The sequence below is a fragment of the Phaethon aethereus genome (assembly GCF_964289735.1).
Source record: "Phaethon aethereus genome assembly, chromosome: 5".
Lineage (NCBI taxonomy): Eukaryota > Metazoa > Chordata > Aves > Phaethontiformes > Phaethontidae > Phaethon > Phaethon aethereus.
In genome coordinates, this window is record NC_138579.1 from 24,439,206 (window position 1) to 24,462,036 (window position 22,831).

The window sequence follows — 22,831 nt, forward strand, 5'->3', positions numbered from 1 at the left end:
TATAGATAAAACTATTTTTTTTTAGTAGCCATATATGTGGTCCTGTGCTTTGTGGGAGGATGCATTTCCACACCTCTGCACTTAAAAAGCCTCTGAGCTGAACGTTTTTGTGGCTGTTGTCTCCTGGTTGGTGTATTGTCTTCATTGTTATCTGCATGGCAGACAAAGGACTATGGTTCAGAAATGCAGAGGCAGTGAATGCCGAGGCAGTGAAGTGCTAAAAGTTTTCATCTAATTTGTTGTCGTGACTAAAGACTGAATGACACTTATGCATGGATGAGAGCAAGAGCACATCCTACCTGAAAAAAGGTTACGTCACCACACCCCGTTCGCACCTCAGCCTAAGACTTCAGTTAAAGCAGGCCATTGCTGAACCGTAGCCCGTTCAAGGCACAGGACTGGGATTTTTCTTTTTTTTTTTTTTCTATAATCTTCAAGCCAGCACTTGCTCCTCTACTGTTGGAGTCCTGGCACCTAAAGACACTTCAGCCCTGTCTAGTATCTCCTGAGGATATGAACCTTGTCGTCAGTGCAGAAATGCTGCAGCTGGTCTAGTGCTACTGCTCTTCTGGCCTAAACTTTGAGGCAGAAATGAAATTTGGACTATTATTTATAGCTCAGAAATCTCCTGAATAAAGATGAAAATCATTCCGTAAGTTTTTTCATCGATCAGTTAGTTAGTTTACAAAGTCTTTCTTGGTTAGGTGGGTGAATGGCCATTAGGTACCAGGCTTTGACTCAGCTCAAGGTTGCTTGTTTTGTAAGTTGAAGCCAAATTTTTTCTCCTACAAATGACAATATTGATTGGGTTAGGAATTTTTAGCACAAATGTTGCCATATAATGGCATTAAAATAATACAAATGAATTTGTGTTGTAGAATCTAGTTATGCATTTGTGTTTTGAGCACTTCAAGGCCTGGACCTGGGATTTGACTTCCCCTCACAGTCATGCCCCACTGCTCTAAGTGGGACAAAACAACCAAAAAATGTTTCACACACAGGCATAGCTCTAAATTGTTTTTTGAAACAAGTATCTCTAGTTCTGTTTCATATTGTTTGACAACAACCTGTAAGAATTTTAGCTTAGACGAAGTGATGAGATATAATTGCATGGGTGGCACTGTATCAAATGCCCTTTAGCGTATGGGATACATTATGTCATACTGTCATCCCATTGGTTGGGAAGTTGTGGGGGAAAATATGAATCCTTTAACTTATGTGAGGAATTCCAGGCATGGGACTGCAGTTGGCTTCAGAATTGCACATACTTTTCCTTTACATCTGTTGGTGGTGAGTTTGTTCTGCAGTCATTGCACTGCTGAGATTCATTGAAGTGTTGCTCCGATGCTCTCTGAAATCAGTAGCAAAGCATTTCTTGACTTCAGTGGCAAGTGCTCAAGCTGCAATATGTCATAGTGCTACACAGTGAAGTATTACACCTGGGGTATTCACCCTGTATGTGTATGTTAAGTACAACAGCCCAGTATATTTATGTTAAATGCAACAGTCCAGTTGATGGACTGGGATTGCATTTACCCAGATGTGGAGCAATCACTGAGGGGCAATTTGGAAATTTACCCTCTAAGAACAGCATTGAAACCAGGTGGAACGTAGCACTAGTGTACAACGAGTCTGTACCATGGCAATTCCCTAGGCAACCCTAGATGTTGGCAACATCAGGGGCACTTGGTGTGCTGACTCTGGGAGAAAATGCATGGAGGGTGGAGCGGAGTGGAGACATCATGGCCACGCTCTGTGAACAGGGGAATTTAAAGGTATACAGTGTGTACATTAATAAGCTGCACGTGCGATGCCCTGTGTCAGTGACCTGTCAACTTTGATGAAATGCTGTACTTGGAGTGAACTTTGCTTATTGTAATACCATTACAATACTAAAATGCACACCCCTCTCAAAAGTTACCCACCTCCCAAGGTGCGACCCCTCCTCAATGAGCTTGTGCACTGAAGTTTTCCTAGTCTGTGCCTTTAAACGCGAAGCAAGAGAATTTTGAAGCAATCTAGATAAAGGTATGTATGACTAGAGTCACTCAAGCTCCACCTGCAAAGTAAAACACTATAAAATAGTTTGAAAAGAGCTGGATGTCAGGGAAGATACCATCTCTTCCCACCCATTGGGATGCCTTTGGGTAAGATTCGAACACTCAGCTATCCTGAGTGGATCTGTGGGAATTTTAGGAATCTCTAGAGTTGTTTTATCACCCCACGCATGTGTAACCCGACTGTAATCAATTTAGTGCACTTGCTTGCAGACAGTGGATTTATCACCGGCAACCCAAAGAACTTGTGCATCTGTTGCTTCAATAAATCGCACCATTGATTGACTCAGCCGTGTGTGTGTTGTCCCTGAACACGACCATACCTCTGAGTGTGGCCGTGTGAGTTCAGGAGGTGTCCGGCTGAGCAGGTCGTGTGATGTTAGTAGTGCATCCGGACCCGTGAGAGTCCAACGAAAGGGGTTGGGCGCAACCGGACTACTAACGCTGATTTTGGGCATCTGCCTCTTAACGCAACACCAGATATGCTGGGTATGCAGTTTATTTTGTTCCGTTGTTCCAGAAAAATGGGTCAACGAGAAAGTAAGAATACAAAGTGCCATCAGCTATGAAAAATAAGAATTTTAAATCTATTTATAGGCCCCTTTCTGTAGAAGAAATCTTGACATTACGGGCATTGAAAGTAAGTCCTGTTCGTGAGAGCCCAAAAATCTCAGCAGAACTGAGAAGCCTAGGCTTCTGAGAGTTTACTATACACTCAATCCTTGTGTTAGCAAGGCTTTGAGGGAGTAGAAACAGCCCTCCAAAAACTTTCCCTGTTACCAAGTAAGCCTTTACAATACATACCATCGTTATTTTTCTTTCTGATCATAGTGTAGCTAATATTTAAAAAAATTAGTGAACACCATGAGGTAAAGGGAAATAAAAAAGTCCAAACTGTTTTAAATGCAAAACTTGCATTGAATTATGGAATGGGAGCACTCTCTGTTTACTGTAAGGGAAGTTTTGCCATCAGCTTCAAAGGAAGTTGTAGTAGTTTCTGAACATTTTTAATAGTTATAACCCAATTTATCCAGATAACAAGATCTTTGTCAGCTAAAATCTTGGCAACACTATGCAATGCAGTACAGATTGTGAAAGATAACAATCAACTTCAACTCCCACTGACCTAGGAGCTGAAGGGCATTTAGTCTTACTTCCTATAATTAGATGTAATAAAATTGTGTTGTCATTGATGTTGTCATAATTGGTGTAAAAACTTGTTTATAGCGAAACATTACAGATGCAGATGCAGTGATTTTCTGCAGGAGTTCGCAGACTGTAAAGCTAGACTCTCGCAGACTAGAAATTGCTTTAGGTGTTCAAGTGCATGCATGTGCCTATGTCTTTACCTATAAAAATAGGGGACATTTTTAATAAACACTTGATAACCCAATATTTTCCATTTTAAAATGGTTCTTTCTTAGTTTAAAAGGGTTTTATTCTCTTTTTAGAAGCTTCTGTATTTCCACCATTTGCTCTAAGTCTTTGAAATCTGACAGCTAGCTCTTGATTTGGAGAAGCTAAAGTCAACCAGAGGACTGGATGTATTCCACCTCTGGCAGCACTACAGTGTACTTTGGAGGCATGACTAAAGAGTGGGAGAGTCCGGAAGCTTTGAGGGCTAATCTTGTTATAACCATGGATTTTCTATATAACCACTGGCAAGTCTCTTTGTCTTAGTTTCCACACTTGCACAGGGGAGATACTAGTATCAGTTCACAAGGGAACTATAGATGTAAAGTAACACTCGTGACTCAGGGAACAGGCAGAAATGAATAATCATCAAACATATGATGCAGAAGAAATGGCAGGGATCAAATACTTAAAGAGTTCAAATAGACCTACTGAAGGAGTGTCCTGCTCCTTATCCCTGGGTGAGGTTGGGATTCTGGGGAAGAAAACAGTGGTGCAAGTAAGCTCTAATTCATAATGCATGTGGAGAAAAGGGCTTGATACATAAACACTCTTAGCCTTGATACATAAACACAGCTCAGCTCGTGCATTCTTAGCTTTGGAAATCAAATTCCTGTTCTTCACCTGCTGCTTTACTGGGTGCATGGCTGTGCACTGCATGCAGGCTTTGTCTCTCTCTTCATTTGCTCTTACAAATAGCCCTTTGAAACTATTCCTCAGAAGGGAGTTTCTCATCACCCTGTGAATGATCCTTCCATTTACCTCTTTCTCCATTCTACTAAAGACTTACTGTTACCACCACTTGGTAGTACAGACTACAAATTATCGGGCCAAACTATAGGACAAACTGTGAAGAATTATTGGAACAAAGGAAGTCATTCAGATACCATTACTGATGGTTTGCAGAGCCTTCACTTTTCCCATTTCCACTTTTGTTTCCATGGTGTGATTCAATCCTGTTTTGTGGTCGAGTGTTTTAACACTTTACGTAAGTACTTTTGAAATCCAAATGCTCTCTGATTGAATTTTTTAATAGTATTCCAAAGGCTTTGGCAGCATTATTAAATATATCTATATTTTTTTGAAATATCTTTTCCAGTGAGTTTAATTTTCCATGTCCGCCCGCCAAAGCTGTTAGGCATAGTGCCCAGCTTACAAACCATTGAAGAAAATAATTCCTAAGGTTTTCCCAGCTGCTTGCTCAGGATTTTGCCAACTTCATGTGGACATTGACCCCTGGTTGTCTTCTGTAAACAGGTGGACAAAAGAGATTCATGGAGTGGTAGATGAAAGCTCTTGCTTCAGTGGCTTTAAGTTGTGCTTGGTGGCAGGAGCACAGGTTTGTGCTTCTGTTGGGTTTGTACAAGGTGTGGAACCGTGTGCAAATTTTTTTTTTTCGTCTGCTTCAATTGCATTTAAGGAAAAAACATGCTCATGCAGCTCCATCCTACCATGTTGAAATGGACTTCTCCCCAGTTAATTTACAGCAGACCTGAGCAACATCTCATTTTGACTCCCATTTTGAAGGCATCTGAGTTCTGAAAACCTCATGTAAGGGAGAGAGAGGAACTTTGTCCACCACTTGCCTACATGTTTTGGTACTGCAAAAGCCCAAGTAATTAACACTAGCTAATCAAATTGATCTGACTACTATGCTAAAATGGCCTCAATTTTTAAAGGTATTTATGTAGCTGATTTCCCGTTTTTAATAAGAATTAGCCACCTTGTCATGGTTTAGCCCCAGCTGGCAACTAAGCACCACGCAGCCGCTCACTCTTAATACCTTTAAGAATTAAGCTCTTTTTCAGCTATATACAGTGCAACATAATCTCTTGCGTGTGTGTACTCTGTTCCTCTCTCATGCCATCCATGTGCCCAAATTATAGACATTGAATCCCTGCAGAGCACTGATTTACTGAAAAAGTTGCCTTGAATGGCACTGTATTTGCTGGTCTGTGAAAGACAACATGAACAGACTCTCCAGAGAAAGGATGTTATCAGGAACATTTGTAGACAGACAAGAGATACTGCGCTGTGCAACATGTATGGTCTGAGGAGAAACCAGAGTGGGACAGCTTATGTGTAAGGCAGTGTTTTACCAAATTGGATCAAAGTTTCTAATTTTGTTTCTCAAATAATCCAGCAAATGTTGCTACTGTGGGGAAACTTTCTCCAGTAAGGAGTAAGACTCTGTCAAGACCTCGCACCCCAACCTCCTGCATTTATCATGACACTCCTGGTTGCAATATTTCATTACCAATTTGGCAAATGTGCTCTTAAAACCCAGGCAGGATCCCATCCAGAGAGCCAAACAGCAGGCAATAGTCTCTCTTCTCATGCTAGTGTATCTGCTCAACCAAGATGATCCTGTGATGCTGACAGCTGGAAGGTAAGTCTTGTTGCCTTTCCATCTCTTTGTCACTGCTTGCATGTGGGAATGGAGCAGCAGTGATTTGTTCTACTGTACGAGGAACATCTTCTACGAAGCCAGTGCCAGCCTTGGCAGCTCAGGATGATGCATGATAAAATGGGAACAGCTGCGTGTAACTGTCTGTGTGTGCTCATAGGGCACTTGACAGGACTTTGTGATCCTGCAAGTCCCTTCCAGACTGATAGCTTTAAAAACTGCATCTCCATAAAAATAACATGCTTAGCTTTGGCTTTAAGTGTCAAGTCACATCCATTAATTATAATTCATGTGTCTTTGTCTTCCTTGAGAGTCATCATCATTTTATGAGGATACTTCAATTATGGAATTGAGGAGGAATGATATATTTTTTTTAAATCATTACCACAAAACTGTCTGATCAATATTTTCTTACTTCTTGGGGAAGAAAAGCAGCCAGGCATGGCAACTGGAGAGGAGAGAAGCATCTCTGCCCTTTCCTCCCAGACCAGAGGCATTGTCAGAAACAATACCTGGAAAAGGACCAGTATCAAATCTGCTCCTCCCTAGTCCTTTCCTGTAACTCCAGCACTGGGAAGGCTAGAGCATGTCAGTGCTCAGATCTTCATGAAGTGTCTCAGCACTTGTAAAGAACCTCTACAACTGTGCAATAAGCAGTGATGGGCTGAACAATTTTGGGAAGAGTAGAACTAGGCATCTAAGATGGGGATCTTCAAAAAGTGATACAGTAAGTGGGCTGTTGCTTACCAGTAGAAAATGTTGAGAAGAGGAGCAACTGCCAAGTCCTGGTCCTTAAAAAGAGCTATATCCCTGTCTCAGTGATGGTGGTAAGGTAATTGTGTCTGCTCCAGATTTTGCAGATGTTGGAGTGAGTCCAGCAAAGGGCCATGAAGATGAATAACGGATCGGACCATCTGTTTTACAAGAAGAAGCTGAGCGAGCTGGGACTGTTCAGTCTGGAGAAGAGAAGGCTTATGAAGAATCTTACCAATATGTATAAATACCTGAAGGGAGGTTGTAAAGAAGCAGGAGCCAGCCTTTTCTCAGTGGTACCCAGAAAAATCATAAGAGGGAACGGGCACAGATTAGGAAACACTGAATTTCATCTAACCACAACAAAAATTGTTTACAATGAGGGTGGTCACACTAGAAGAGGTTGCCCAGAGTGGTTGTGGAGTTTACATCTGGAGATACTCAAAACCTGACTGGACACAGCCCTGAGGAATCTACTGTAGCTGACCCTGCTTTGGGGAGGTAGTGCTTTGACTATAGAAGATCTCCAGAGGTCCCTTTCAACCTCAACAATTCTGTGATCATTCAAAGACATACAATAATCACAAGCCTTTTAGGCAACAATGAAGTCTCCTTTCTTACACTTTCATTTAGCCTAAGTAATAAAATGGTCATTAGGTGACAGAGAAAATGAAAAAAAGAGTGACTATAGCCAGAAGGTTAGGGTAAACCAGGTTGAAAATTCTTGCTTCACGTAATATTTCATAAAGATATGAAGTATAACATGTTTTGAGAAAAGTACTGAGAGGAAAAAAAAAGTTTTTCTCAGAACACCAACTGCTTTGTGGTAAGGAAATTTTCCGCAATATTGGAAGAGGCAATTAAGTTCAGACCTAGATCTTCCGCATACCAGCTGATCGCTCCAGTACTGGGAGTATTAGGTACCAGTCATCACCAAGAAATTTTGTGATTTTGGGAGGGGAACGAGAGTGTAGTTTAGACCAGAACCTGTGGTTTTGAGACTCGCAAGGATCTGTAAGGTGTTAGAACATAATTCACAAAAGAACTGAAAACAGTATAATAAAAAAACCTCACATGTGCGCACACATACGTATTCTCACCAGAATTCTCATGCAAACATGTGAGCAAAAAAAATGTTAAAAATCATAGGGAATATCTGAACAATCAGTTTCTCGTGAGTCTAATTTGGTTGTCACTGAAACCTGTGGAAAACACTGCTCAAAACAGCCGTGGATTCTGCTAGGGGGAAAAAAAAGGTGAAGTCATCCTTGGCTGAAAAATGAAAGGGGCTGTGAAATACTCATTTGGCTGACCTCCAGATGCCTCTAAAAAGTTAAATCTTGCAGGTAGCTTGGGAAGATCCAGTTTGAAAGACCCTACTACCATGAACTGAAGTTCTGCTGAACTTTGCTAAAGACAGACAGGATATTTGCAATTTTGCATGATGGCCAGAATCAGAGTATAATATTCAGTAGGACAACAAGGGGCATTCAGCAGCTGTGATGGGGGTTTTGGGAACCTCAGAGCCTACCTGGAAGTAAGTGAGCACTCAGAACATCTACTTTAGGTACTTAAGTGTGATCCATAGCACCCAAAGTAAGTAAACTATGATCCTTAGGTAGCGAGTGGAGAGTCATGGATAAATTGAGAGAACTTAATTTAGATCCTCATATAAAATGACGTGATCACTTTTCTGTATCAAATTGGCTAGCCAGATCCCCAGAAGGACTCAGCTGCTGCAGCACATCAAACATAAGACTCCTGGCCACAGGAGAGGAATCCAGAATCCCATAAATGTCACAGGAAGAGCTACACGCTTCACAGGGAGACTGAAAACAGGCAGAACATTAGAAAGGACATACTAAGTCAATGTCCTAGGTATGCAGCTGCCACCAGCTAGCCAAAAAGGAACTACTGAGGCTTGGGTCATTGAAATAGGCAAATCAGTAACCTCTCTTAATACAAAAGCCTAGTGGTAAAAGCATTGTCAGATGAAGTTCTGCCTCTTCTCTGAGGTCACTGAAACCCATATTCCAGAGAACTACTCTTTTACCTACTGAGGTGGTGGTGGGTGACAAGGGGTTGGGAGTGGCGTGAGGTGGACCCCACACTCAAGTTGTATTTATATCCCTGCAAAAGAAAGAATTATGATTCATTTGGCTAAAGAAAGAATGCAAATATGAACATGATTCTGTAATATGGTGGTTAGATGATCCCATGGGATGAGGATACCTGCTTCACAGACTACTTTTCACCTTTAAAGGTCTTGAATTTCCCTTAAGTCTTTCAGAAATAAAAACACAGCGACATCCAGGGCTTTGGGAAGAACATTTTATTGCTAAGCATATCTTTAAACAAAATGCAAATAAGAAAAGAAAAAGAATCAAAAAGGAAGAAGAAAAAGAAAGAGGAAAAAAAGCAGTAATATCACGATAACTCAAATAAAAATTCTTAAGGTTGTCCATAAAGCAACAGGGATATGGTAGAAGCCCACATACAGAAATGCACATATTCCCAAAAACTGTCCAATAGGAACTTACACAAAAAAAAGGAAAGTGTAAATCTTTTCCCTTTAACTCAAAAAAGGAAAGCAAAAAGGAAAGGAAGAATGAAAGCAGGAAATCATTTCACAAGACTCCAAGACTCCAAGAACAGCAATCTTTTACAGACATCAAGATATAATCAACTTTATATAATTTCGGCCAGTCAAGTCATCTAAAATCGTGCTTTCATACCTTTTTAAAACCTGTCTTTTTTTTTCTTTTTAGTATAAAAAATAAAAAAGGAAAGAAAAGCTCAACCTCGCACGCACACGCACCACACGCACACATACACGCACTGAAAATATTTGTTAACATGAAAGTGTCTTCTCTAAACGTTTGAGAAGGCTGTTTTTTTTAATTTAAGTTCCCATGTGCGTGTGTGTATTTGATGACACTTCTTCAAATATTCATGCGACTTATAAACACCAGCAAGAGTAGATTTCTAAACCTAAACAGCTGATTAGTTTTCATCTGTATACAGAAAAAGTGTACATTTCTGATATTCCAAAGTTCTCAATTCATCTTATTTGTTGTTGTTTTCCTCTCTGTCTCTCTGTATCTCTCTCCCTCGTTTGCTTTTTTGCACGATAGGCATGGCTGTCAAATCACCTGGCTATTGTTCTGTATAGTAAGATAATCCTTTTCACAATAACTGGGAAAACGTAGAAAGCAAACAACCAAATTAAATAAGTTGAATAAAAACAAAAGACATTCCCAATTTAACCATAAAACTGTATATACACCATCAGGGTATCCATATAGAAATCATGCTAGCAAAAAAAATAGTAGTAAAATATGTAAACAAAATTTCAGATTTTTTTTTTGACACAGGTAACTGTGACAAAGCTAAAACACACGCTCTCTTCACATTTTTATGGTTTGCTTTTGTTGTCCGTTTCATTTTACTTTGTTCTTCAAGAACATTCTCATTCCATGTTAAGACCATAATAGAACTTCTGTTCCAGTCGTCTCATCAAACATACCATGATAAATATATCTGTGTGTATATATATATATTATATCATTAAATTCCTTTTTCTTTATTATTTTTTGTGTGTCACAGCAGCTTTATTTATTTTCTTTTATATAAAAGAGAAGAAAAAGGGAGAATAGGGCAAATGGAAAGACAGAGATGATCTGAAATGTCAAGCTACAAAATTAAAATATTACATATGAAAAACAGTATTATGTCAAAAAAACTGTGTATTTTGCATTCTTTTACAAGTGTTGAGCTTTTCTGACATTTATGGGTCTCGTCACAAGTTGAACTCCAGTGGTGTCTTTCTGATCTCTTTATTAAACTGATTTATTATTATTTTTTGCATGCATTGCAATCAGTCACAGAACCAGAACCCAGAGAAAGGCTCCTTTATTTTTGCATGGTATATTCAGCTCAGAATGGCTAACCATTTTTAAAGCATTCTTTTTTTTTGAATCTTCAAATCCCTTTAACCATAGTTTGTCTGTGCTAATGCATACTAAGCGATATTCTCAAATATAGCCAATGACTGATCAGAACAGACCCAAACCCATCTATTCTTCAGTTCAATTACAAATACTGGAGCCAGATCCAAGGGAACCAGCTTTCCATGATAATCTTCTTCAGCATCACCCATCAGACACCTTCACTGTGTTGTTAGCAAACAACTTACTGCAAGACAACGGATTCTAGAGACAACACAACCAGATATGCAGAGTAAACACCATGGGTAGCTTTTGAGTTCATATATGGCAATAGTCTCTCTTTATTTATTATGGATTTATTTTTTCTGAGATTTCTTCTCAACTCATGTCCTGGTTCACCCCCCACACTGTTCCTCTCCACCCTTCCCTCCCACACCCAAAAGTAACAAAAACAAACAAACAAAAAACAACCCAAGGAACAAAACCAAACCAAACCAAAAAACCAACAATCTCCAAAATCATTTATTCCCCTCCTCCAATCTCGAAAAATTATACGTATGCTGGACACGGCCAGATCAGTTTGTTCAATATTTTTTTGTTGTTTAATAATGTTTGCATTTTTTTCGTTTTACTTCCTTTTTTTTTTTTAAATAAGTAAACTGAAAAATTATCGATACAGTCAGAGATCACGAACATTGTTAAAGACTCACTTGGAGATATGAAACAAGTAAGCCATGAAGTCTTCTACCTTTGCAGAAAGTTCAGCGGAGGAGGAGATTTGGAGACGTCCAAGTTCACTTACAGGGCAGAGCTGTGCGCGCCATCTCCAGAACGCTAAGTGTGCTTTATAATACATTAGGGCAGAGTTTGCTGACTCCAAGCGATGACTGAGACATTAACAGTCACTGCTGAATTTTTTTTTCCCAATACTTTTTCCCACAAACGATATCACCTAATCTCATTCGCTGCAATGGTTCTGATATTTCAGTTAAATCTCATTAAGTATTTATATATTTATATATAAATAAGTATTCTTTTTTACACATAATACTCTTTGTCCTTGTTTTTCTGTTTCTTGTGGCCGCTCTTTGAGCTCTGCTGCTTCTCCTTCACGAGCGTGCCGTTGCTCTGCGCTGAGTTGCTGATGTAGTTCCGCGTCTCGTCCACCTGATAGGACCCCTCGTCCCTGTTCCTGTACTTGTACATGGCGTACAGGAGGATGAGGATGCAGAGGGCAGCAGCAGCCACAATGCCGACGACCATCCCCGTTGTGCTGCTCGACTCACGGACCACCTCTGAGGCCCCCGGAACCCGTCTGATTCCCGGCTCCGTGGGGTTTGCTGTGGGCACATTACGGAACATGGGGGAAGTGATTAGCGGGCTCTTCAGCTTTGTGCTGTCTAGCTCATAGGCAGTGGGCAACGGAAGCAAGACTACGTCAGGCTGGGGTTTGAGCTCACGGTTATTCATTTTGCCGGCTGGCAATTTGGGCACCATCCCAGTCGAGGACGAAGCTGTGGAGCGGATCAGCTCAGGGGACAAAGACGTGGTAGTAGTCCTACCAGTTTCGGAGACTTTGTTAGGTCTAAAGTCCTTGGATTCCCACTTGGGTGCGTGTGCTTTGTAGCCACCTTCGAAGATTGAAGTGGAAAGACTCTTATCTGTTACCAAGGAGAAGGTGGTGTAAAAATCTTCATCATCAGTAGGGGGTAGGTTAGAGTCAAAGGTTTCCCCTGAGCCATACCCAGATATCACCAAGCCATCATCATCACAACCATCGCTGCCTTGGTCCGACAAGCAAGGTAACCCCGCCTCAGAGGTCATGGACAGGGAATCTTTGGTGGTCTCAATAATGGTGAGGAGGGGGCGAAAGGTAGGGGGAAGTGTAATGAAAGGTGCACGAGTAGCAATAGGAGGGATATCTAAAGGGTCTTCTACAAGTAGAGGGATAACTAATTCACCTCCTGGGATGGAAAAGAGAAAAAAAAAGAAAATTAGTACATTTTAACATCACATTTTCAATTCACTTAACTCAAGGGCAGTAGGGATTTGGGCATTACGAAAAACTGTCAGGAATCAAATTTCTCACCCTAACTACACTACCAACATACTTTCCTAGGGGTGCCGTTCATTCTTCCCTCCCACCCTGATCTGACGTTGGGAAACTCCCATGTTCCATTTCCACCCTCTTTTAGCCTATGCTAGGTACATACAGTGAAACACACTGAATTTTTTGGGACCCACAGTTTTTTATTTTTGAAGATACTCTCAAGTGACTCTGTGGACATCAATTTTTGGTAGTGATCTTTCTTAAGCATTTGGTTATGAGACTTTAAATGAACTATTTTAGACTTCCATAGAATAATGTTCGCCTACATGGATTTTGCCACTCATCTTGCAATTTTTCCTCCTCTGATTCTTTTCATTTAAGATAACATTGGTATTTCTTCTCTGCCAATCAAGTCTGCTCACCTTCTGCAGCAGTTTCTAAGGCCTTTACCTAAGGCCTTTCCCATTCATCCATTTCTTCTTGATTGTTGCCTGATTTTTAAATTGTGGGAAGGTTCATGAAAGTGAGGGATGGAAGAAGAACCAAGTACTTACTGGTGTCCATGAAGGTACAGAGCTCTACTCAAAGCTTTTTCATCTCTTTATTCTTTCTTTACCATTCTGTTTGACACTAGGGATGTCCCTTTCCTTGCATCTTTTGGGGCTACTAGTGCCATACTTCAGTTCTTCTTGATATTCTTTTACTATAATTTGATTAAAAATTAAGATAGACTGTATTGTGATTGATGATACAACTGAATAGGGACTCTGATGACCCAGATTAGCACTTGAGCCCAGCAGTGTATTGCACAAGTTGTCTTCACACCTACTGTTATTTCTTGATACACAGATAGCTGTGATCAGTGCTACTTTTTTCCTAGTGTGATGGCTACCTGTCTACAAAAGACCAAAAATGAGGCAGGCTTATGGTCTACTCTTGAAGCAGAACAATGAAGCTACAGCTATAACATTTGTACCTTAACATAGTATAAACTGCAACCGAAACAAGAAAATCAGTGCATCATTTCCAGGATTTGGCTTCTGAGCAGCAATATTGCTACTTTTAGGATAGTAGTCTTGTTTTCTCTCTATATTGTAATATGATTGTACTTCTGGTTTTGACCCTATGGGTAATTAACACTTCATTTTTTTAACTGATGCAGAGGCAAAATTGATTTATTTAATTCATTTAGTTCAGATCATATAGTTTTCTGACGACTTCAGGTCACTGACACTTTTTTAGGGTGAGCCATATTGCTTTTGAAAATTTGCGTATAAATTCTCCCTTGGGTAATTTTTCTTCAGCTAGCCACTTAAGATAGCTGCTTTAAATATAAACTGAAGATTCCATCTGACAGCATGGGTAGTCATCTAGATCTGTTGGAAGGGGTGCAACTCAGTAGGAATTATTTCTAATGCATGGGAAATTTTGATTTTGAAATTTTGACTCATCATTGCTTAAGGAAAGATATGAAAAAGGAATTTTATCTTCTAAATAATTCTCGCTTTTACTTATGTATTAATAACTGCTAGTGAACAGTTTGGCATTGTTATGACACTGAACAGCATCAGGGTCAAAATTCTGCTCTCTCCTATCTAAATTCTGCTCTCTCCTATTTACACTATCTATCTATCTGCTACATGCAGTTGTTTCCCATTGAATACTGCAAGTAATGTCCATGGGAGTTCTATAAAGAATATGGTCTAAAATCATAATCCCTTCTAAATATATTTGGAGAGCAATATATTTGAACAAATTACATACTGAAGATAGCAATATACTGAAAAAAGTACTTAACAGTTTGATTAAATCTGGATAGCTGAACTAGCAATATGGCTTATTCTTATCCTTAATGAGAAACTAAGTGGTGACACAGTTTAATCAATTGAAACAGTCAGATTTATCTCAGAGGTACCAGGATAGAAATCAGGCCAAAATAACAAATGTGGTACTTAACATTGTCTCTTAATATATTTTCATGCAAAGTTAGCTTTAAGCTACGATGCCAAGGGCTAATTTAAATATGTTTAGTTTTTTGAGCTTCCTCAGCATGTTCATACCACTTCTGTTACTGGATAGAGGAAGAAGAGGTAAGTATCCTATGTGTAAAATAATGCCAATTTCTTCAAACTACATATATTCAAAAAATTATGGAAAAAACAGGAAGTATAGCCTGCCAAATGGCTACATGGCAATTTGTGCTTGCACATCCAAGCTGCATTCTGTTCAATGTAGAAACTGGAGCATGTAATATGATTTATCTATGTCCAGAAGCCCTATCTATGGTTAGAGTAGGCATCTATAATCTATGCAAACAGGTGGTCCCAAGATAAACTTGGAGTATGCCTCAGAGGGAAAGTAAGTCTGTGAGTCTGGTAAAAAAATGAATAAAAATAACAGCATTTAAGTGCACATTACATCAAATTGCACAATTCAGGAATTTATGTTCTAGAAAGTCAGGGATACGTAGTGTCCCCTTAAATGATTTTTTTAAGATCAGTGTTTTGCTTTTAAAAAATACTATTCATCTGTGATTTTCATTTACCATCTGTGACACCCAACTGGAAAAAAACAGTTTGGCAGCTTTTAATTGCTCATCTAGAGTTTTAAAGTGCCTTTGTTCTTAAAATCTATTATTCTGGTACACAGCATCAGTATGCAGTTGATCTGCTACTCGCTGGGGTGATATTTTGGGCAGTTTCTTCCAAAGAGAAATTATTTTGATCCTATTAATAATTAATTTTCTTGAAGGAATCACTAATACTGTACATTTAATATGAAAACCTTTTTTTTTTGGCCCAGGAACATTTGCCTTAAAACCAGTTCTACCATTTTTGTCACTGTCAAGGACTTGAGCCAATGATCAAGACTACTGCAACTATAAAATAATCGTGGTCTTCCTGAAACATTAAGAAAAGTTGATAGAGTTGCTATGGTAAGTGGGGTTTCACATAAGTGATGGCAAGAAGATCAGAGCTTTTTGTTCCAGCAGGTCTGTTGGATGGAAGACAACAGGACAGAACCAGGAATGAGTTTTGCAAAGATTTATGTCACAATATATGTGAGAAGAGAAATAACTTTTGTACCAGGAAGGCTGGATTAACACAATTACTTAATCTCATCTCTAGTTTTATTCCAAAATGTCCAATGATCCATACTATGTTTGCCTGTATACTAAAGAAATAAAGAGACTGTTAAAGGTCCTTCATTAGGAATCACTTCTCCATCAAGGAGTTAATTTGCGACATTTACTTAAGACAACGTACTTTTGGGCAGTATCAGGGAGATGGCTGTAGGGGTGGTAATGATGCTTTGAATTTTTTATTTTTCTGTCTGTAATGGAAGAAGCTGTGAGACTGAAAAAAGTTGTGTGGGAGAAAGTAACTCCGAAAAAGCACTCTAAGTATCAAAGCTGGCTTCTGTTTTATTGGTATGCTAGGCATCTATGCAAAACTCACAGCAAGCTAGAAGTTGTAGGTCTAACAGGATGCAAGCACAATGAATACTTCTTGGAGTATGTGATTTACAGTGGAGTTAAAATATCCTTTAATATGGTGTGATAAAAATGCCACTCAGTCTTAGAGAAACATGTTATTTAAGGATAACAGAGAATGTGAATTCTGAAAAGCTCCGGGGAAAGTGTAAGAAACGTGACCACCAAGATCTATGGAGGGGAGCAAGTGCAAACTTTCATATCATACCTGCAAACAACCTGTTACTGGTACTACATTTCTACTTGTAAGAGTCATAAGGGGGAGTCTGACGACAGGCAGATGATAAGGGTGCGTCTAGGGGGAAATATCTTTCGCAAAATGACAGCTGAAGCGGCAGGAAGCTGCCCAGAGCCAGTGGTCCTTTGATGGAGAAGTGGTGCCTCTTGCCCAGGGCCCCAGGTTGGTTTAAAGGTAAGCTCTGAAAGGTTTAAAAGTCAAAGTGCCACTCAGTTGCCATGAACATCTTACGTGGGAGTCGGGTCCTGAAAAGTTTGCTGTGGAAGGCAAACGCTTTGAAGACTTGGATCTCTAGAAAAGCTAAAGAGAAGCCCCTGAAAAACCTTACCTGACACCTTGGAAGGGACATACATTTGAGATATAGGTTTTATGCTTTTATTTTCCTATCTGAAGTTTTTATTTTCTCACAGTGTCTACCATTTTTTCAACGGCAAAATTAACACTTTGCAGCCTTGAATAAAACTGACAGTTTTAAATTCCAAATTGTTCTGTGCTTAAAACAAAATGGCAAGGCTGCCACACAGTTTGGACTGTGCCTTCACAAAAAATATTCATATAGGACTTAGATTCTGTTTGTGGATAATATGGACTGTTTCCTGGTAGCTACAGGTTTCTTTCCCCTTTTTTCTGTTGGCTGTTAAGCACCAGTTAACAGTGTTCACTGGTATGCTGTGAGTTCACGATTGCTTTGTCAATCCAAAGATTTCACAAGGGGTTTCCAGATTTATTTTTCACCTACTCTGTTCTTTCTCACCCAAGCAGTGAATGGATGTTTCCCAAGCAGAAATACGGTTTCTTAAAAAGCTTCTGTTGACAACACAACACCAAAAAATCAAACAAAAGAGAAACAGATAAAATGGCTTCCTCTGCAGTGATATCGATGCAAAATTAATTTGCCCATCAACAGTATAGCTGCATAAAAATCACTGAACAGCAAACTACAAGCAGCACTGCAAGAACTGGGGTCTGTGAGGTGGGAAGCCTTATACTGAGAAGCCCAGTCCTCTGCTTGGCCTTCTCATTCCACAAAGCAAACACAGTGTGCATATATTTCTTAAAAGTTAGCCTTTAAATCTAGCACATATACTATTTTCACAGAGTTGTGCTTTTCTTTAAACTACCAAGATCACTGGGGATATAAAAGGTCTGCTTTAGCCTTGGAACTGCCCTGCTTTTTGCTTTATGAGTGTATTTATAGATACATAATTCATACCTCTGGGGCTGATCTCCAGTAAGAGTTCTCTGACACTGGAAAAGACAGAGTGTTAAAAATTTAATAGAAGCCTTATAAACTGTGAGGATGTTGTGGGCAAGTCATGAATGCAGAGGGCATTAAAAAAAAAAAAAAAGTGAAAAATTGTAGCAGCCACCGGCTTTCATCTTTAGAGCCACAACTATTTCGCTGGAGTCTCAGGCATCAAACTGATACAGGACAAATGGCACACAAAAATGAAGCCTGAAAGATTCATCGTCTCCCGATGACAACAAGGGAGATAAGGGACACACCCTCATCATCTCTCTCTTTTCCAGCTGTGGCTGAAGAGCTTATAAAATGCCATCCAAAAAGGCTGCACAACTCATCCATTTCTGCAGGTGCTTGAAAGTAAAGTTTGTCATTTGCATTTTATTCTTATGCTGTTCCTCTGAAGTTTGACTCCACTTTCAGTATGAAACGCTTGCCACAGAAAAGAATTCCTTACCTTTTTCCCTTCTGTATCAACACAATAATTCCTTATTAAATGACTGAGTTCATAAATTTCAGTCTAATGTTGTTTTAGTTAATTCTCCTTTGAGTCCTCTGGGGAAATTATTCAGAATATAGTCCCTGATTCACAGGAAAGATGATGCTAACATGAAACCTAGTAGATGATAAAGATTCTTAATATTTTCTACTCTTTGCAGTCTGATTTAATTGCAATTGACAGTCAGTACTAGAGAGAAAAACATCATTTTCACAATGGAAATCTGCAACTTTTAATCTCAAATATCTTTTTTTCCTTTCGGAGAACATATAGTCCTCAAAGTGATTAGATAAAGCTGTACTTCTTCTGGTGGAGTTGGATGATAAGCTTTCCCAAGCCCCCCCCAACTATTTTAAAAGACAGTGGTTATTGCAGTGCTTCCTAATACATGGCTCATGAGCAACAGGAAGGTATAGAGTTTGAGAGGTCATGAATCCCACGTTAACGCTGGGCTGTGTTTCATTGCTGTAAATTCTTGGTCATCTTTGTGCAAACAGTTTCAGCGAAACAGATATTAGTACCTTCCAGAGAGGAGCTGACATCATGTCTACAGGCAGGATTCCAGAGCAAACACGTATTTTGGTGCCCAGACACTGAGGTGCTCTGAACTGACTGAAACATGCCCTCTTCCATCTCCCATCATTATTTGGAGGTGCTGATCTCTTCGCCCTGGTATCCAGTGATAGGATGTGTGGGAACGGTTCAAAGTTGCACCAGGGGAGGTCTAGATTGGACGTTAGGAAACATTTCTTTACCGAGACTGTGGTCAAACACTAAAATGGGCTTCCTAGAGAGGCGGTCAATGCCTCATGCCTGTCAGTGTTTAAGAGGCATTTGGACAATGCCCTTAATAACATGTTTTAACTTTTGATCAGATCTGAAGTGGTCAAGCAGTTAGACTAGATGATCATTGTAGGTCCTTTCCAAGTGAAAAAGTATTCTATTCTATTTTAAACTCTTACAATTAATTGGTGACAGCTTCCTACTCAGCATAATTATTTGTTCAGTTTTCAGCATCAGCTGTTCAAGGGACTTGACAGTTGAACTTAAGATACCTACTAACCGCAGCATTACTATGCAGGAATGCTGGAAACATATCTGCTTATAAGGAAGTACAGCTTTTGCTTACTTTTACTAAAAGCTCATTGTTTTTTAAAGAAATTAATCCAAATCTCTTTTGAAGTTAAGGAAATTTTAGAAGTTCAGGACATGACTTTCAGTGGAAAAGTGTCTGCCAAATGTACCGTTTCTGGGTGATATTAAGAAGCCTGATACTAGTCATAATACGATGGGTGCATTTACCTGGTAAGAGTACACTTGAGAGTATCAATTCGACTGGACATCAGGCAGATAATCAGCAATGAAGGAAACCGACAAATAAAACCTTTTATGGGAATAAGGTAGTAATGATGTGGAACTGCGGTAAGAAGACCCTGAGAGCTACCAAAATGCTAAAGAAGTCTCACCGTTTTTTAATTGACATGAAGGCTACACCACCAGGCTACACACAATTTAAGTAGCATGAAAGAAAGTGGCATTACTGGCAATTCATTTTAGGAAAGGGAAAGGGGAAAGCAAGCTATAGGGAGGGACCAATAAAGAAGAGGAGCAAACTGCCTCAGGCTCCTTCACCCCCTCCTACGGGCAATACAATCTGGTAATGGACAACATACAAAGAGCACATAACAAAGGCAAATACAAACTGATTCAAAAATAAATAAATGAATTTATACATTTTTCCCAAAATAAAACCATATACTAGAAAATAAAAGTCCACAGCAACAAGGACAGAAAAAGGAAAAACATAACAAGTCATTCACTTTATCAGCAAAAGAAAGATTAAAACCCACGAGAACTGAAAAAAATGATGAAAATCAAAAATGTTACTTCCTTTAAAAAAAAAGTCATCAAAAATACATAAAAATATTTAGAAAGCATACCACATTGATTTCAGAACAGTCAACTTACATCAACAAATTGCCCGCATGTTTTTTGGCATGAAAGGAAAAATTTACAAAAGAAAGTTGTGTAAGAATGCTCTTGGACAAGTAGCATTGCCACATTCTTGTAACTTGCTTTTTTTCGTTGTTGTTTCTTAAAAACTTTTTTAGCAAAATGTTTATTACTTCTTTTTTAATATAATTGTTTTACAACAAAGGGCGATACAGGGAGGCAACAACACATACATCCACACCACATAACATGAAAAGAAAAAAATCTTGCACCTTAACAAATTCAAACTTATTTTTTTCTGCTGTTTTTTGGTTGTATTTTTTTAATCTTACGTAAAGTTGTTAGCATATTACAGTTGAAAAATCCTGTACATTTTATAGAATTGACTTTTGCTTGTTTGCATATCTATATATATAATGTTTTCTGAAAAGCAAGGTTTGTTGCTTTTTTGCCTTTTTGGTCAATTTGATATATATTTTTTTAAACATTTTCTTTTTTTCTATAATTTTTGTGTGTGTGTGTTTTAAGGAATGGATGACTGCACATAAAATTTTAACAATGCTAAAGAAAGGGGTGGTGGAGGGGAACTTATGGGAAGAAAAAATGTCTAGGGTGGATGGAGTGGGAGTGTAAAAATCTATGAGTGTACTACACAGGAGATGAAGATGATGGGAGTGAATGTGTAAGTCAGTTGCCATGTCCATGTAAGGGCGGCACGGAGTGATCTAGCAGCATTAGAGCTTCTGGCTGTAAGGAAGGGATGGGCAATATACAAAAACAAATGAGCATATTCATGCCCATCAACAAAAAGAAAGAACAGAACTCTAACATTGACAATCTCACAAACCCTAAGCTGCAACTTCTTCAACATGCAAGTTACAAAAAATTAATATTTATAGTATTAATATTCACATTTTCATTAAAGGTTCTCAAATTATAAAAACAGTTAAAACTTTTCCCTACTAAGAATAGCAGTAAAAATACATAAACTAATAATAATAATAATAATAATAATAATAATAATAATATAACAACAACCAGAGTGTAAAACAAAAAAACAAGGAAACTATTTTTATGCATCGAAATTAGAACAACTTCATCTGTAGCTACCCACAGCCTCCTTCTTCTAAGAATCATCTTTTCTGAAGTCCATCAAACTGACATCAGTATTGTCAATAATTTGAGACAACCACTTCTTGAGCACATCAAATCACTGTTTCAAATGTAATGACTGTGTTGGCACACCCCTTCCCCACTCTCAAATTAGATTGCTTTTATGTCCAGATTATCTGACGAATCTCAAAAATACAGCTGTGGGATTCTGCCAGTGAAGTAGTTCCTTATTTAAAGAGGGAAATAGAGGGAAAAATTGCAGAAAACAATTCATAACTCTTTTTGTTTGGGGTTTTTTTTTCGTTATTAGATTGGAACAAACAAAATCTAAGATAGAAATTCAACCATTGAAAAGAAATACATCAAAATATAACTATGTAGAGATATACTAAAAAAAAAAGCAAAAATGAAAAAGAGCACTTTGTTCCCAGGAAGAAGGGTGATAAGAACAATTGTGGGCTTTTAAAATTTTATTTTTAAAGAAAAAAGTATTTCACACACTTTCAAAGATGAACGAACCAGATGCACACATTGAAAGGAACAGACAAAGCAGTCTAGGGACACTTTCATCATTTGGATATTTTCTTTTGGTTAAGAATTGGATTTTCTTCCCTTCCCTCCCCCTCCCATTTAAATTTGTTTTCAGTTGTTAGCCAAATACCCCACCACCCCCCGGTGTTGCTTTTTTTTTTAATAGATCTCTTTTTTTAATCACTTCTTTTTAAAATAAACATGGAGAGGAAAAAAAAGGACGTGCAGTCTGGATGTACGTCATAAATAGACATAGAAAAAGATAGAAGAAATTGGCTGAGATCGACAAATGGGTTATATAATAGCTTAATTTTACTGTAGGATGTTAATAATAATGCATGCTTAAAGTAAGTTGCATTTAGGGAAAGTAGAAAAACAGAACAGCAAGCAAGGACTTGGGGGGCGGGGTGGGCAGAGAGGAGGGGGTGGGCGGGGGGGTACCATCCATGCCTCTCCAGAAAGGCCAAAGCACATTCCAGCGGGTTCTCTGCATTTCTGGGGGAGGTCAGAAGGGGAAAAGGGTGAGGAGAGATTGTAAGCTATGCTAGGACGTACTTTTCATGCTGACTGTGACCTTGGATTTGGACTCACAACGCCAGACTGCAGCCCTTGCTCGGCCCCTAACTCTCCAGGGTATTCCCAAAACGAGTGACATTTATTTTTAGGCCTAGTCAGGCTGCGCTTATTCCTGTAAGTGCTGACCAGCTCGAGCAAAGGGTGAAGAATTAGTTCTTACAAATGCACTCTGCGATGCTGGAAAAGGCTATGGCTACAGTCAACATTTATTTGAAGGGGTGAGCCGTCATGCGGAGGTGCCGCCCATGATTACTGCTGGGGGCCCGCCAGTTAGCAGTATTTGGTGCTGAGGCCATACGATTCTGCAGAGGCAAACCCGCCACTGCTAGCAGTAAGACTGAAACTAGTTCCTTCCACGCTACAGAAGGATTTACAGTTCAAGAAGATATTACTGATCACTTCTGCCTGAGTCTTGCTAAAACTGGATGTCAAATACTCTATGTCCTAGAGGGGTCCTTGGCTTCCTCTGAATTCCCTGGGCCTCACATATGACGTCCATATTTTTCTTGTATAAAGAACATCAGAGTCCTTCTAAGAAGGATCTCAGGGCCCCAGAAA

At 39.1% G+C, this 22,831-nt stretch overlaps 1 protein-coding gene across 6 annotated transcripts in view; it reads right to left on the reverse strand.

The window, feature by feature from the left end:
* Positions 1-10,652: 10,652 nt before the first annotated feature.
* NRXN3 (neurexin 3) overlaps positions 10,653-22,831 on the reverse strand; it is a gene marked incomplete at its 5' end in the record, with an annotated part of 994,726 nt that continues 982,547 nt past the window's right edge. For 3 of the 6 annotated variants that reach the window (XM_082000671.1, XM_082000676.1, XM_082000675.1), the window contains one exon: positions 10,653-12,541. In XM_082000671.1, the coding sequence (XP_081856797.1) occupies positions 11,616-12,541 (926 nt within the window). In that variant the 3' untranslated portion in view covers positions 10,653-11,615. The remainder of the gene's footprint in view (positions 12,542-22,831) is intronic. The other 3 variants (XM_082000673.1, XM_082000674.1, XM_082000672.1) reach the window with 1 other exon arrangement.